The sequence below is a fragment of the Scyliorhinus canicula genome, chromosome 1, assembly GCF_902713615.1.
Source record: "Scyliorhinus canicula chromosome 1, sScyCan1.1, whole genome shotgun sequence".
NCBI classification, from domain to species: domain Eukaryota; kingdom Metazoa; phylum Chordata; class Chondrichthyes; order Carcharhiniformes; family Scyliorhinidae; genus Scyliorhinus; species Scyliorhinus canicula.
This window is the reverse complement of record NC_052146.1, coordinates 127,477,460-127,495,244: the sequence shown is the minus strand read 5'-3', so window position 1 is coordinate 127,495,244 and position 17,785 is coordinate 127,477,460. Positions and strand designations below refer to the sequence as shown.

Genomic DNA, 17,785 nt, shown 5'->3' with positions numbered 1-17,785 from the left:
GCTCCTCGACCTCATGGACTCTCTAATCAGTGAGTTGAAGTGCAATTACAGTAAATAAGTTTAGGTATAGCCCAGACTTGTACATTTTTGGTCGAGTTGTATCTGATTTGTTGACTGCTAATGCTTTGTGCTTTGACGCTCTCCACAGGCCTGCCCTGTATTGAATGACATCACCAGCTTTAAATATTCCAGCTGCTTTTTTTTCCCCTCAGCGAGTTTGTGCTGCACACAATGACCATGTAGAGTGAGCAGAGGAAACGGCTCAGCTCCAGACTTCGCCACCCAGTTTCCCAGGACGTGACTAAAGAAAGCGTCTCACTGAGGAGAGAGAGAGAGAGAGAGAGAGACATTCATATTGCCACAATCAGGCAGACCAAGAACAATACTGTTTGAACAGGCTTAGGAAAGCAAGAGGGAATCTCTTTTTTTTTCTGCTGAAGAGTGGCTTGCAGCAGCTGGTCCGAATTGATCACAGTGAGAGAAAAGGAGCAAGTCTGTAAACTTGGAGCGAAAAGTCAGAATCGGTGGACTATTGAAGAGATCTTGAAGTTACTTCACCATGGCTTACTCGACCCCACAGAATGGAATGGACGGACACAAGGATCCTTTGATAGAGTTGTTTGTTAAGGTAGGATATACCCGAATCTGACTTTTTTATTCCAGAAACAGCCAGCAGACAGCTGTCTGAGAGGCTCTAGGCTCAATGCCTTTTTCTCAACAAGACAAATCTTTATTTTTGAAATAGGCAGAAGCGATCATTATTAAACTGCTGAACAACGGACTCCAAAGAGTTGTGCATCAAAAATAGAACTGTGCTTCAAAGCGTAACATTTTGTACTGAAACAGTTTTTTTTAAAAAGTGGTGATTTGATTCTATTTCTGGCGCGCTTTGTGCTGCACACTTGCTTTTGTTGCAGTTGTGTGATATTCTCAAGCGTGCGGGAAACAGTTGCTAGTCAGTAAATATTTTAATGAAGTCATGCGTAGCTATCAATCACATTTTATGTCGACAGGCATTGAGGACAATGATTCCAATATTGGTTTCCTGCTGGGTAAATCTGTGCCCGGATGTCTTTGTTTTAAGTGGAATTCAAGCATTCCTGTGGAACTTACTGCTGCAAAAAAAGTGTACAGCGTGTCAGTGATGGTGTGAGACTTCCCATTGATTACAGTCGCTTTCCCTGAACGCCAACTGAGATCGATATTCTATGAATCATTCCAACTGAAAGATTGTGTGAATAAAGCAGTTTCTTGGAATAGGTCTGAGTACTCAGTAGCCATAGAAAATGTTCTGAGTTTAGCTATCTTTCATACACAGGCGAGAACTTCAGAATTAATTATGTCAGCAAAGAAATATGTCAATATCAATATCGTCATTATAGGATTTTTGGGGGGTGTGTTTAAAAAAAATCTATGCTTGCAACATAAGCACCATTCATGGAGAAGTCAGCAACCGATGCGGGGGTGGGGGAAGCGATCTGACTGACCCCTTCATTCATTCCCTCGTCAGTTTTTAAAAGTTTATTTTTCCAAAATAAGTTTACCATCAGAGAGTCACAGATCTCTTATTCTGCCCTGATTTGAATGATCAGTTTAAGTAAAGTAATTTATCTGAGCAACACACTGAATTGTAATGTCTGCACACACACACACCAGAGACCACACCCATGAACTGCTCGATGGCTCATTTGTATATTGGCCAGCGTGGAGCTGAATCAGACAGATTGGGCTGGCTCCCAGACCATGCTGAGATCGCCGATCTTGGCTGGTGCAGGATTAAGAGGCACGTCAATTATTGTATGGCACAGGACACGAGAAGGGGAAATTCCCCAGAGGCCGGTTGTTTCTCATCTCTGTCCAGTGCTCACTGTTTTTCAAGACTGCATTTGTGAAAATCAAGGGTGGTCAAATTTGGGATAGCCTGGGCTACTGCCACTGCTGAATAGCTCAGCTACCCCCACTGGGGATCTTTCCCAAATCATCAGGGTGTTGAACACAATCAATAAATATGCAGGCACCCTTGGTGGCTAACTTCAGTTGTGATGCAATGTGGCAAAAGATTTCTGCACAGCAAGGTGCCACAAAAAGCAAATGACTCAATAACCAAATAATCAGGGGCTGGATTTCACCAGCCCTCTGTGATCGGCTGGGAGGCAAGGGGGATCCATAAAATGGTGAGAGTAGGTGCCAGGTGGGGTCATCTTCCCGCCATCATGCCATGTTACCGGTGGCCAGGAAGATGATGAACGATCCTCCTGCCCAGGGGTTAAATGGCCAATTAAGAGCCTCTTCCCACATCAGCTGGCCAGCAATGTGGCGCAGAGACTGCCAGGTAAATCCTGGCAGCCTCCTGGAGACGGGGGAGGTCGGATGTAATGGGACATGCTTATGTGAATTCTTTGGCCCAAGGATAGCCCTCCTAGTGGCAATGTCCGTTACTGCTATCTGTCTTCACCAAGCCAACCCCAGTGACTTCAAGATAAAGTTACCCATCTTTCTTTTCAAAGCCTGCTTGACCTCGCACTGCTCCACAACTTGGTTCAGACTACCAGCAAGTTAAGGCAGTGTTTGTTGACACTATTACTCCTTTGTGCTCCACGCCTATCACTTCATCATCAATGACTTTGACTTCAGGTGCTACATCCATGCCCTGTGAGACTTCCTCCATCGACATCCCACTTCCTCCCAGGTCTTGCTCTATGTCTTTCACCCATCCATTGACCTTCTTGGTGTGGTTTTACTGATCATTGGAGAAGAATTGTGCGGAATATAAACAGAATCTATTTAATTCTATTTGAGGAATTTAAAAAAGATATTTCACAAACAATTCAGTTAATCTAAATATAATCACATCCAATAAATATTCCATATTTTACTTTGTAGTGCTCCTGTGATGGACCTTGGGATGTTTTGTTATTTTAAAGGTGCTTCATATATATATATATATGTTGGTGTTTCAGATTTCTTCATCACAATGAGAACCCCTCCACTAGGTTGATCCGGGCTATGGAGGGATTTTCTTATGAGCAGAGATTGAGTAGGTTGGGCCTGTACTTATTGGAGTTTAGAAGATTGAGAGGTGACCTTATTGAGACATAACAAATTTGCAGGGGGCTTGACAGGGTAGATACTAAGAGGTTGTTTCCTGTCGTGGGAGAGTCCAGGACTAGAGAGCTTAATCTCAGAGTAATGGGTCACCCATTTCAGATAGAGATGAGGAATTTCTTCTCTCAGAGGGTAGTGAATCTGTGGAATTCTTTATTGCAGAGAACTAATGACACTGGGTTGTTAAGTATGTTCAAGGCTCCCTGCTACAGAGGCAGAGACAGCAGGAGGGTTGGCGTTGCCGAACTTGCTTCATTATTATTGGGCAGTGAATGTGGACAAGTTGCGGTGGTGATGGGAAGGAGAAGGGGCAGAGTGGGTTAGGACAGAGGAGGAATCTTGTAAGGGGTCTAGTGACGTGCTATGGCGATGGCAGCTTTGACAATGGCTCCGAGTAGGTATTCAGGGAGCCCAGTGGTGCAGTCCACGGTGAAGATATGGAATCAGTTGAGGAGGCATTTTAGGATGGATGGAATGTCGGTGCTAACGGCTCTGTGGGAGAATCATGGGGTTGAGCCTGGGGAGATGGATAGTGTATACAGGAGGTGCAGAGAAGTGGGGCTGGTCAAGGTGAGGGATTTGTATTTGGAGGAAGGGTTCACCAGTCTGGAGGAGCTAAGGGAGAGGGTTGAGTTGCCAAGGGGGAGTGAGATCAGGAATCTGCAGGTTAGGGACTTTGCGCAAAAGGTCTGGAGGGGGTTCCCTAGGTTGCCGGGATACATCCTGCTGGAGCGACTGCTGCTTCCAGATGTGGATGGGGAGGGAAGAATTGGGGATTACACAAGTGGCTGGGGGATCAGGGAGGTGAGCGGGTGGTGAAGAACAAGGAGAAATGCGAAGCGGAGTTGGGAGGGGAGATCAATTGGGGAGTATGGAGTGAGGCACTGCGTAGGGTAAACGGGACCTCTTGTGCCAGGATGGGCCTAGTTTAAGGTGGTGCACAGAGTGCATATGACTCGGGTGAGAATACATGGGTTCTTTCAGGGGGTCACAGATGAGTGTGAGAGGTGTGGGCGGGGGCCAGCAAATCACGTGCGTATGTTCTGGGGTTGTGAAAAATTGGGAAGATTTTGGGTGGTCTTAGCCAGGATAGTGGAGGAGGAGGTGGACCGGGACCCTTTGCTGGCAATATTTGGGGTTTCAGAGAAGCCGGAGCTCATGGAGAGGAGGAAGGCCGATGTTGTGGCCTTCGCCTCTCTGATTGCACGGCGGCGAATTTTGCTGGAGTGGCGGTCGGCATCGCCACCAGGGGTAGCGGCATGGTTGGGTGACATGTATGATTTCCTGCAGTTGGAGAAGATAAAGTATGAGTTCAGGGGCTCAGCAGGGGAGGTTGAGAAAAGGAGGGTGATATTTGTGACTCTGTTTGAGGAGCTGTTCGTCGCAGGTGGGTGGGGTGGGCGATGGGATGAGATGGCGGGAAGGTGAAAAAGGGGAAAAATTTGTACAGGCTGTATAGTTGATTGTTGGGAAGTATGTCTGCCGGGGTGTTTATTGGCTGTAACCTGCTTTGATGCATGTTTGTAATAAAATACATTTAAAAACAAAATATGATCCAGGCTGAAATAGACGTTTTTTTAATCCATAAGGGAATCAAGGGTTATGAGGATAAGGCGGGAAAGTGGAGTTGAGGGATCTCAGATCAGTCATGATCTCATTGAATGGCGGAGCAAAATTAATGGGACGAATGACCTACTTCTGTTCCTTTGTCTTATGGTCGGTCTCATGGTCTAATGCTAAAAAAAAATAAGCACACCAGGAAAGGACTGGAAGGTGGAGCGGTAGAGGCTGGTAGATTCCATCCTTGAGGTGGACCATCAGTACTCGTCCCTCCACCGGAGTTGCTGGTGAGTAGGAAGAAGGTTCCCCCTTCCTACAGGGAGACAGCCAGTCGCTTTTTGGTGCAGCAGCAGGCTGCCTCCTGGGAGATTGTGCAGGTAAAAGCCTGGGGTGGCAGTTTGGTTTCCACCCCACTGAAGTTTAACACTGCGTTTGAAGCCTTTTATCAAAGTCTCTGTAGACCAGAGCCCTCGGAGGTGAGTTTGCAGTTTTTGGATGGGTTATTCCTCCCTTTAGTGGAGGGGAGAGAAGGGAAGAGTTGAAATACCCATTAGGCCCTGAGAAGATAATGAAATGCTTAATGTAGTCAGGGAAAGCTCCGGGCCCTGATGGGTTCTATAAGAAATTTGCAGGGCATTTGACCCCATTGATATTGGACATGTTTAATGATTCCATATCCTGGGGGGTATTGCCTGTTACATTGGCGCAGACCTCTATTTCCTTGATTCTGAAGAATGACAAGGACCCTGTAGAGTGTGGGCTGTATCAGCCTATCTCATTGTTGTTGAATGCTGATGCTAAGTTGTTGGCTAAAGTACTGGCACTTTGGTTAGAGCCCTGCCTCCCAGAGGTCATTTTGGAAGAACAGATATATTTTCTCAAGGGTCGGCAGCTGCTGGCCAATATAAGTTGATTATTAAACATCATCCTCTTCCCCTCTTCAGTGCCCGAATCGGGGGTGATTGTTTAAATGGATGCCGAAAAGACCTTTGATGTGGTGGAGTGAGGGTATCTCTTTGAGGCTCAGGGGAGGTTTGGTTTAGGGCCATAGTTTATATCTTGGATTTATTTTCTGGGCAGGACCCCCACCGCAGGTGTTCGCACAAATGCCTTGAGCTCAGATTACGTTCAGTTGAATAGGGCTACGAGGCATGGTTGTCCATTGCCTTCACTTTTGTTTGCTTTGACTATCGAACCATTGGCCACAGCGTTAAGATCTTTCACTGATTGGAGAGGGATAAAATAGGGAGGGAGCATCGGGTGTCCTTGTATCCAGATGATCTGCTTCTTTATATCATGGAGATGATGAAGTTACTTAGGAACTTTAGCTCCTTCTCAGGGTACATGTTGAATTTGGACAAGAGCAAATACTTTCCAATGAATCCTCCAGGGAGGGGAGCTGATCTGGGTTCTTGCCTCTTCGCTCTGTCTTCCATTATCTGGGAATCCGGGTGGCCCACAATTGGGCCTTGCTTCATAAATTGAAACGCTATTCTGGTGAACGGGGTGAAATCTGACTGACAGAAGTGGGATAACCTCCCCTGCCGTTGATGGGCAGTGTTCAGACTGTTAAAATGAAAGTCCTCCCCGAGGTTTTTATTTCTTTTTCAGTGTTTTCTCATTTTTCTCCCAAACCTTTCTTTGTCAGTCAACTAATTGATAGCTTGCTTCATTTGGGCAGGCAAAACCCCGAGAAATCATAGGGCATTTCTTCAGAAAGAGACACAGTCAGGTGGCTTAGCTTTACCTAATTTGTTATTTTATTACTGGGCAGCTAATATTAAAAAAGTACTAGGGCCGCTCAAGGAACCAAAGTCCATATGGGGCCAGATGGAGGCGAGCCTTTGTACTGATACTAGCCTGGGGACTTTGGTAACTGCCTCGCTTCCGTTTTCATCTGCAAAATTTACTTTGTGTCCGGTTGTGGTGTCCACTTTGAGGATTTGGAGGCAGTTTGTGTAACATTTATAACGGGTGGCCGGTGGCACAATGGTTAACACTGCTGCCGCACAGGGACTCGGATTCAATTCTGGTCTTAGATGACTATCTATGTCAAGTTTGTACATTCTCCCGGTGTCTGTGTAGATTTCCTCCACGTGCTCCGGTTTCCGCCCACAGTCCAGAGGTGTCAGGTTAGGTGGTTTGGCCTTGCTAAATTGCCCTTTAGTTATCAGATTTGTACAGGTAAGTTGGGGTTACGGGGTCAGGCGCAGATGTGCACCTAGGTAGGGTGCTCTTTCGGCGAGTCGGTGCAGACTCGATGAGTCAAATGGCCTCCTTTTGCACTGTAGAGATTCTATGATTTTAAGCTGGGCTCCATGTCTTTGTTAGCCCCTATTTCTAGTAATCAACTCTTTGTGTCAGTGGGTTTAGATTCGATGTTCAGATCATGGGAGGAGGATGGTCTGGAGAGGCTTGGGGGCCTGTTTGTGGAGGGTAGGTTTGCAGGTTTTGGAGAGCTGTTGGACAAGTTTCAACTCCTGAGGACTAATCTATTTAGATTTCCAGGTTCCAGATTTCTTGCGTAAGGTGTTTTATTCATTTCCCTTGGGACCTTTGTCCTTTCTCTTGAATAGGATTTTATCTCTGGCTGTTGCAGGTGAGGGGACAATTTTGGACAATTATGGCCAGAGACGACTCCACTGGATGAGGTGAAGAAGATGTTGGAGAGTGAACTGGGTCCGGTTTTGGATGGGCGTGGAGTGAGGCTCTTTACCGGGTCAATTCTACCTCCTCATGTGCTCGGCTCAGCTTCATTGAGTTCAAGGTGGTGCACAGAGCACATTTGGCCAAGATGAAGATGGATGTTTTTTCCTCGGGGGTGTAGGATAGGTGCAAGTGTTGTTCTCGGGGGCTGGTGAATTATACCCACATGTTCTGGTCGTGTCCAAAACTTGAAAGCTTTTGGGTCTCCTTCTTTAGCACCATGTCAGAGATTCTTGATATCGATTTGGAGCCTTGTTTGTTGGTGGCCATTTTCAGGGCGTCAAACGCGCCAGTGCTGTAGATGGGAGTGAAGGCAGATATCTTCGCCTTTTCCTCGTTGATAGCTTGGAGGCAGGTTCTGCTTGGGTGGAGATCTCCAATTCCTCCCAGTGCCTCTCCCTGGTTGGGTCACCTAATGGAGTTCCTATATCTGGAGAAGATCATGTAAATTATTAAGGGGGTCGGTAGAAGGGTTCTACTTGTGATGGCAGCCATTCATTTCCTTTTCAAAGAGTTAGTTACCGTCAGCTGGTGGGGGGGGGGGGGGGGGGGGGGGGGCATTTTAGTTTATATGTTTGAAGAGTTGGGTTTAGTGGGGTTGTTGAGTATTGATTGAATTATCTTTGCATTGTGTCTTTATGTATTGGTGGTATTGTATTATTTTGTTATAGTGAAAAATTTCTTCAATAAAAATACTTTAAAAAAGAGCACAACATCAACATCGCAAATCTTAAATTAAGGTGTGCTCACTACATACTTTTAAAAAGTTGTATTGGTTGACACCCTTATTAAAATACATTCAAAATATTACATCTATACTGTCCTAATTTAATATCAAAAGGATGTTACAGACTACTTGTCAAACAAACCAAATCAACCAAATCAGGCCTTTAATCAAAAATAATGCGAGCAGAAAGTTTGGAATTCATCCGTCAACACAAGTTGGTTTGAACAGCAGGACCAACATCAATCTTAATAAATAAATCTGGCGTTTATATTCAAGACAATTTTTCAAATAGCTATGGTTACTAAATCTAAATTGTTCCTTATTGATTAGATAGCCTGGGTGATATGTCTGCATCCTAACAAATGATCCATTATAACCTGTGAATTGATGTGCACAGTAGGCAGAAATATGCATTTTTAAAAATGGACTCTTTGTTGTCAAATGGTGGTTTAATTCAGGGGAATAAAATTGCAATTGATAAAAGCCCGACAATCTTGAAAATACTGAGTCCTCATCCATAAATAATAATCTTTATTATTGTCACAAGTCGGCTTACATTAACACTGCAATGAAGTTACTGTGAAAATCCCCTAGTCGCCACACTCCAGCGCCTGTTCGGGTGCACTGAAGGAGAATTCAGAATGTCCAAATTACCTAACAGCATGTCTTTCGGGACTTGTGGGAGGAAGCCGGAGCACCCGGAGGAAATCCATGGAGACACGAGGAGAATGTGCAGACTCCGCACAGACAGTGAGCCAGGCCGGGAATTGAACCTGGCACTGTGAAGCAACCGTGCTAACCACTGTGCTATCGTGCCGCTCCTAAATAGATTCCTACCAAGGGAACTGCATGTCCTTTGAACACTGACCATTACACTTCCACTGATGTGCCACCTTCTTGATTTGTCGTTTTCATCTGCCTGTGACAGGCATGTCAATATTCTCTTGGCCTTGCCAAAGTTACTGTTAATGCCAGATGACACTATACCTGCTACTGTGCGGCATTGTAGCACAGTGGTTAGCACTGTTGCTTCACAGCTCCAATGTCCCAGGTTCGATTCCCCGCTGGGTCACGATCTGTGCGGAGTCTGCACGTTCCCCCCCCCCCCCCCCCCCCCCCCCCCCCCCCCCCCCCCCCCCCCCCCCCCCCCCCCACCCAGTGTCTGTGTGGGTTTCCCCCGGGTGCTCGGGTTTCCTCCCACAGTCCAAAGGTGTGCAGGTTGGGTGGATTGGCCATGCTAAAATTGCCCTTAGTGTCCAAAAAAGTTAGGTTAGGCGAGGTTACTTGGTTACGGGAATAGGTTGGAGGTCTGGGCTTAAGTAGGATGCTCTTTCCAAGGGCCAGAGGGAACTCGATGGGCCAAATGGCCTTCTGCACTGTAAGTTCTATGATTCTAATCAAGTCAATGTAAAATTATGAAGTGACGGGAATCCACAGAGTTGTATCGAAGAAATGTAAGTTTAATTACAGGCTCCCGGTAGTTCCCAATTGGGTCCGACGGTCGGGACCAAACTGGCCGATCTTATATAAAATATGGATTGAGTTTCCCTTGCTCCCTTAACAAGGGAGCTCGTACTCCTCAAGGGACATAGGGAAAACAATCATTCCACCCTGTAAGCCCCCCAAGCAGCAGGTTATGACAGATCCCATGGCACTATATGAAGAAGATCATGGGAGTTTTGTCAGGTCAGCTGACCACTCCGGCCAACTAACATCATTAAAACAGATCATCCAGTCCTTATCACATTGCTGTTTGTGGAACTTCACGGTCTGTAAATTAGCTGCTGCATTTCCTACATTACAAGAGATGATTGCCCTTCAAAAGCACTTAATTGTGCGTAGGAATGTTCTGAGTCCAAGAAAGGCGCCACGTTAATTTGAGTTCATTCTTTCTTTTATAAGTGGAACCTGAACAGAAAGTCTGAGGAAAGACGGGATTGGAGTGAAAGGAAAATTGAAACGTAGAGCTTTTTGAATCCTAAAAGCAAAATACTGTAGATGTTGGAAATCTGAATTAAAGGGCGAAAATGCTGGAAAAACTCAGCAGGCAGCATTTGTGGGGAGACGAACAAAGTCTGTTTCAAGTCGGTATTACCCTTCTTCGGACTCGCAACTTCCTCCCTTCGGACACAAAACATCCTCCCCCAAAGTAAACCACCCACCACCCCAAACCTCCACAGTGGAAACCCCTCCAGCAGTGGCCAAGGGGCAATGCCAGGGAAGAGCCGGGGCAGTGGCTGGGAAGTTCCAGGGGGCAGCGTGGATAATACTAAATCATGACCCTCTCTTCCCCAGGGGCTCTATTTACCTGTGTGTCGCATGCGGGTTGTGGTCACCAGTTCCCCATCTTTCAAAACCTGTTGTAAACTCTGCCAATGTGATGTCACGCTGGCATTGGGTGAGCGAGGGATTTCCCTACGTGGGGGTATGATACAGTGGGGCGGGTCTGTTAAGTATATGTTAATGTATTATGATGAGTTCCCATCATTGCATGGCAGGAACCGTGTTATGTCACTTATGGGGACAGAGATAATCGAGCAGGGAAATCCCGACAGTGTGAAAGCCATTTTGGAACTCCCCCATAACTCTCTGCCCCCGTCACTATTCCTGCCCACTGAAAGCGAGGGCGGAAATCCCCCCACTTCCCCATTTACTCTGTTTTTCTCTCTCTCCAGACCTGTTGGGTTTTTCTAGCATTTTCTGTTTTTTTCAATTGTGTTTGGCTGGTGTAGGATAAGCAGGAGAAAATGCCATGGGCGCGATTCTCCGCAACCACGATGGGTGGGAGAATAGCGGGAGGTCCGCTCCCGAACGTCCCGCTATTCTCCCAACCCCCCCAAAATGGGGTGTCCGGTTTTCCAACACGCCGTTCGGAGAAACGCGGGCCGCCGTTTTTCACAGCGGCCTGCGATTCTCCGACCCAGATGGGACGAGCGGCCTGCCATTCCCGACCTGTTCACGACGGCGGCAACCACACCTGGGGCGGGATTCTCCCCTATCTGGCGTGACGGGGGGTCCCGGCGTGACGGGGGGTGCCGGCGTAGGGGAGTGGCGCCAAACACTCGGGCCTCCCCAAAGGTGGGGAATTCTCCGCACCTTTGGGGGCTAGCCCCACGCCGGAGCGGTTGGCACCAGAAGACTGGCGCAAAAAACCAGCGCCAGCGGCCTTTCAGGCTCGCCGCCCGGCAGCGGGCCTGGCCGAAAGGCTTTCGCCGGTCGGCGCATGCGCCGGCGGTGACGTCAGCGGCCAGGTGCCGCTGACGTCACCACCAGCGCCTGCGTGATGTGGGTTTCTCTTCCGCTTCCGCCCTGGCGGAGGCGGAAGAGAAAGAGTGCACCCAGGGCACTGGCCCGGAGTCTGAGCGGGGGGCCCCGATCGCGGGCCTGGCCACCGTGGGGCTACCCCCCGGGGTCCGATCGCCCCCCCCCCCCCCCAGGACCCCGGGGGCCCGGTCGCGCTTCCGACCCGCCGCCACCAGAGGTGGTTCAAACCTCGGCGGCGGGAGAGGCCTCCCAGCGGCGGGACTTCGGCCCATCGCAGGCCGGAGAATCGCCACAGGGGCCTCGCCGATTGGAGTGGCGTGATTCCCGCCACCGCCACTTCCCGGGTGGCGGAGAATCTCTGCCACAGCGGGGGCAGGATTTTCGGCGGCCCCAGGCGATTCTCCGACCCTGCTGGGGGTTGGAGAATTTCGCCCCTGGTCGCTGCCGTCGTGAACATGGCGCGCCAGGTAAGTGTGGGGCCTAGGGGGGGCGGATCGGGGATTGAGCACCATGACCGTGCTCGGGAGGGGACTGGCCCGCGATCGGTGCCCACCGATCGTCGGGCTGGCATCTCAAGGGGACGCACTCTTTCCCCTCCGCCGCCCCGCAAGATCAAGCCGCCACGCCTTGCGGGGCGGCTGAGGGGAAAGACGGCAACCACGCATGCACGGGTTTGAGCTGTCCAACCCTCGCATGCGCGGCTGACGTCATTAGGCTCCGCTGCGGCATCATTCTTGGCGCGCCGGACAGGGCCCAGCCGCCAAGTTTCCCGGTACATCACGCCTATCCTCCCGGGTAGGGGAGAATAGGGTGCCGGGAGAGGCTGCCGACGCCGTCGTGAACCTCCAGGTTTCACGACGGCGTCGGGCCTTGCGGAGAATTCCACCCCATATCTCTGCCCTGGGAGAAAATGAGCACATTAGTGCCAAACCTCACAAAGAACAGCAGAGAGGAGACTCGAGGGCATTGCATCTTGGTGAAAATTTGAAAGATCACGTCAATGTAGTAAATGCAACCTAGGACACTTCAGATTTGAACTGAGGGGAAGGATGGAGGGGTTCTGCAATTCATAGGCGTTATTCATTATGCACTTGTACGAAAACGTATAAGATTAATAAAAACTGCTACTGCAGTAGCAAACTATTCATAGCTCACATCTGTCCCTCTGACCACGTCCCATATTTTTCAATTATGGCATATATTTTGGTGCTGTTCTGAGCAAGGATTTGTAGCATTTTCATTGCAATGTCTGTCATTGCAGAACTGCATCGAATTTGCATCTTTTGTTTTGATTAATTATGTAAAAATTGCTCTGGCACACAAACTTTGATAGTTGTGAGGCTCGAATTAGAAACTGGAGGAGTGGCTTGTACTGTGGGTTTGAAACAAACTGGATGTTTGCCAGAATCAAAAGCGAGTGTACTTTAGTCTTCATGCTGCATATCAAAATATTTGGGAGTAAACCTTCACATGGACATGACAAAAATGGAAGCCTTGTTTAAGGAGGCATTTATTTCACAAGAAACTGTAACAGCGTACCACCCTGAGGTTAAGCATCCAAACTAAGCACAGGAGTTGCCAGAGCTTTATGAGTTTAATATTTTTGGAGGCAGATCTAAAACAGATGGCATTTTAATAACCTAGTCATTTGGCCGATGTATGTCTAAAGAATATCCTAGCTCCAGCAAATGACCATATTTAAGTTTAAACCTTTGGTGATCTGTGAGCCGTCTGCAGCATGAGAGAAGAAAATGAAGCAATTTGAATTATGTGCATTTATTGAAAGAATACAATTTGTGGACTAACCCATGCTCTTGCAGGTTTTATTTGTTCTGCTTTGCAATTTGAATAAAAGTCACGTAATTATTTTTTTTCTAAATATGAGTATTTGAAAATGAGGCATATAGGCCGGGATTCTCTCAGCCCACGCCGGGCCGGAGAATCGCCCGGCCGGGCGCGAATAGCCTGCCGCTGCTCCGACGCCGGTCCGCCGATTCTCCGGATAGCCAAGAATTGGCGGCATTGGCGCCGGTGCGGCGCGGGTCGGGGGCCACTCTATGCGGCCCCCCCCCCCCCCGCCGGCGATTTTCCGCCCGGGATGGACCGAGCGGCCGCAAAATAAATCCGAGTTCTGCCGGCGCATTCCACGTGTGGTCTTACCCGGTGGGACCTCGGCGTACATGCATCCGGCCTAGTGGGCGGGAGGAGAGGGGGGACCGATCCCGGGGGGTGGAGCCTCCGCTGTGGCCAGGCCCGCGATCGGGGCCTACTGATCAGCCGGCCGATTGGGCTGGGGGTCTGTTTTGCTCTGCCCATGTAGCCCTACGCCATGTTGCGTTGGGCCAGCGCAGAGAAGGAAGCCACTGCGCATGCATGCATTGGCGCCAGTCCCACTGCGCATGCGCACATTGGCGCCTATTTGATGCCGGCATCGGCAGCTGGAACGGTGTGGGTTGCTCCAGTGCCGTCTGGCCCCCTGTAGGGGTCAGAATCGCTGCTCCTGAGGGCATGCCTCACTTAGCCTCAGGATCAGAGAATCCCATCCATAGCATGAAGCATGTGCTTAAATGGTCGGTAATTAGAATTTAAAAATATATATATTTTTATTCTCCTCCTTTATCACATTTTCTCCCAAATTTACACCCAACAATAAACAATAATCAGTAATGAATGCAATGTCAATCCCCATATCAATAACAATGATCCCATCCTCCTATCAAACCCCCCAAACATTAGCCCGCATGTTAACATAAACAAATGACAAAAAGGAATCAGGAATCACCCATAGTCACCATTAACACATTAATTCCCCCTCCCCGCAACCCTCCCAGCCCCTCCCCCATGTTCGATATAATCCAATTCTCGAAAGTGTCTAATGAATAACACCCATGAACTGTAGAACCCCTCCATCCTTCCCCTCAGTTCAAATTTGACCTTCTCAAGCGTCAAAAATTCCAGCAGGTCCCCCGGCCACACCAGGGCACAGGGTGGAAAGGTTGATCTCCACCCTAACAGGATCTGCCTTCGGGCGATCAACATCCTGAAAAAGGCCTCCCGAGGGCCCAGGTCCAGTTTCACATGCACCACTTCAGAGATTACCCTAAACACCTCCTTCCAGTAATCCTCCAGCTTTGGACAGGACCAAAACATATGAACGTGGTTTGCGGGGCCCCCCCCCTTAACGTTCACACACATCTTCTACCCCCACAAAGAGCCGGCTCAACCTCGCCCTTGTAAGGTGCGCTCTAGACACCACCTTCAACTGTATCAGCCCCAGCCTCACACACGAGGTGGATGTGTTCACCCTCCGGAGCACCTCACATTAGAACCCTTCCTCCATACCCAACTTTTCCTCCCACTTTGCCTTGATCCCTTCTAGTGGCGCCTTCTCCTCTTCCAAAATAGCCCCGTAAACCGCCGATACTACCCCCTTCTCCAGTCCCCCTGTCATCAGCACCTCCTCTAGCAATGTGGAAGCCGGCTCTACAGGGAAGCTCAGTATCTCCTTTCTGGCAAAGTCTCAAACCTGCATGTGTCTAAATATTTCCCCCTACTTCGCACCCAGCTCCTTCAATCCTGCAAACCAACAAGAAACAAATCTTTTAGTGTCCCATCTCCGAAAATTTCCATCCCACTTCCCTGGCTCAAATCTATGGTTCTCCCGAATCGGCATTTCTCTTGACCCAGCCCCCAACCCGAAAGTACTGTCAAAACTGCCTCCAAATTCTCAACGAAGCTATTACTATCGGACTCCCTGAGTATCTCTCCGGGGCCGTCAGGAACGGCGCTGTTGCTAGCGCCTTCAAACCCGACCCCCCTACGTAAACTCCTCCATTCTGACCCATTGGGAGTCAACCCCTCTGACCCAGCTCCGTACCTTCTCCACATTCGCCCCAGTAATAATACATCAGGTTCAGAAGACCCAAACCCCCTGCCTGCCTTCCTCTCTGTAGTAGTACCTTTCTAATTCTGGCCAGCTTCCCTCCCCATATGAACAAGGTAATCATCCCATCAATCTTTGTTAAAAAATGCCTTTGACAGGAATCGTGGCAGCACATTAATTTTAACCGCCTGTACCTGACCTGCCAGTGACAGAGGGAGACCATCCCACCTTGCCAGATCAGCTTTCACCCTCCCCACCAAACTAGAAATGTTGTACCTTCGGAGCCCCCCCCCCACAAAATCCCGAGCAGCCTGCACCCTCAGGAATCTAAAGTGAGTCCCTGCCCTACGGAATGGCAGTGCCCCCACCCCTGGCTGAGACACCACAAAATATTCACTCTTGTCTAAATTAAATTTGTATCCCGAGAAAGACCCAAACACCCAAAGCAGTTCCAGTATTCCCCCTTTTGACACACTCGGTTCTGACATGTAAAATAACAAGTCATCGGCATATAAGGACACCCTATGCTCTATCCCCCACCCACACTATCCCTTTCAATACCCCCGAACGTCTTAACGCGATGGCCAATGGCTCAGTCGCGAGTGCAAACAGCAGGCGGGGCAAAGGCCATCCCTGCCTAGTCCCACGGTGGAGAGGAAAATATTCCGAGCTGATTTTATTTGTGCAGACACTCGCCCTCGGCTCCTTATATAGTAGCTTTACCCAGTCCACAAATCTGGGTCCAATCCCAAAGTGCTCCAGAACTGCCATCAAGTACCCCCATTCTACCCGGTCAAACGCTTTATCGATGTCCAATGCTACAACCACCTCTGTTTCCTTCCCCTCCGTCAGTGCCATAACCACGTTCAATACCCTCCTAAGGTTCGAAAAGAGCTGCATTCCTCTCACAAACCACGTCTGATCCTCACCTATCACCTTCGGGAGGCACTCCTCTCGCCTACCTGCCAGTACCTTCGCCAATATCGTTGCGTTCACGTTTAAAAGTGATATGTGCCGATACGACCCACACTCCGTCGCATCCTTATCCTTCTTAAGTAACAGGGAAATCGATGCCTGCCCCAAAGTTTGTGGTAACACCCGTTCCCTATCGCCTCCTCAAACATCCCCACCATCAAGGGTACCAGCTTATTTTTGTATTTTTAATAATATTCTACCAGAAATCCATCTGGCTCTGCCACCTTCCCCGACTGCTCCCAATCGCATCTTTTATCTCCTGAGTCGATAATTAGAATTAGTGAAATATTTAGAGGTGGTGTCAGGAGCCACTCGGTTTTCAGAGCAACTAATTATCTTCAAAGCACTTGGTACCATTTCATTGCAAATTACATCACTTCTCCTGACATATCTGAAGTCTGAAAGGAACAATGGTTAATTCATCAAAGAACTGCAAATGGCTAAAATCTCCTACAAGGTCAGGTCAAGTCTGAATAGTTTGATACTTATCTGCCCATTGCTTGTACTGGGTTGGAGCCAGAATCTGGATTCAGAAAGGAAAGGGAATAAAAACAATCTAATGTCACCAAGATGGGGTGGAGTCTCTGACCTTATCTGCTCCATCCCAAGGTTATAAAAATGTGAGTTAAACCATGTTGTGCATATGCTTGGAAAATTCATTGTCTCTGTATGCAGCTTGATTATGGTTATAGACGCACATGATTGCTTTATTTCTGTAAAAGCAATACCACCGTTCTTCCTGTCCAAAATCTCCTGTACTTTGTGGTGCCCCAATCTCTCCTTTTTTTAAACAAATAGATTTTGCAATCCAGAAGGTACTGTTGTTCAGTTTTATAAAAAAAAAGCTACTGAACAGGCAAAATATACTTTTATTCTGATAGAAAGGGTTGATTAGAAAGATCAGGAGGTGGAACCTGGATAACAATGAACTCTAGACTACAGATCCCTGGTCACTGATTCTGGTATCGTGCCCAAGTACACACAGACAATCAGCAGACTATTCTTGTCCTGGAGTGCTGCATCCAAACCTAATTCTTTCCAGTTCCGCATGCACTGCCATTAAGAGATTTTGCAACGGAAATAGTGGGAGGAACCCAGGCCAGTTTTTGTCTTGTTAATAGGGTGTGCAAAGTCCAACTGTAACAGCCCAACTGCTTCTAATCAGGTAAATCAATGCAGGCAGGGAATTGAACCTGTGACCTTGCTGCTTTGCATTGGATGGTGTGTATTATCATAAATGTAAGAACTGCAAGGGTTAATGAAATGTCTAGAATTGCCACTCGAGGGAGCTACAGTTACAAGTATATAAGACATTGATGCTAAGCCTTGTGGGAGGGAGAGGAGTGAAGGAGTTAGCTAGAGACAGACAGAAGTATAGATAGTGTGAGTAAGAGCAGATCATAGTTTATATCAGCATAAAGATTAGTTGTAGATGAGTGTAGTTTATATGTTAATGATCAACTGTATTATTTCAGAGTACGTGTCAAATCCAAATTAGTAATGTTAATAAATTTATAACTTTGTTCAAGTTTAAGCTATTTTGTGGCCTTTGTGAACACTACGCC

General features: G+C 48.1%; 1 protein-coding gene across 1 annotated transcript in view; it reads left to right on the top strand.

The window, feature by feature from the left end:
- Nucleotides 1-203: 203 nt before the first annotated feature.
- Nucleotides 204-17,785, top strand: part of LOC119967274 (chloride intracellular channel protein 4) — a 165,759-nt gene continuing 148,177 nt past the window's right edge. The window contains exon 1 of the mRNA XM_038799594.1: nucleotides 204-628. Within this exon, the coding sequence (XP_038655522.1) occupies nucleotides 560-628 (69 nt within the window). The 5' untranslated portion in view covers nucleotides 204-559. The remainder of the gene's footprint in view (nucleotides 629-17,785) is intronic.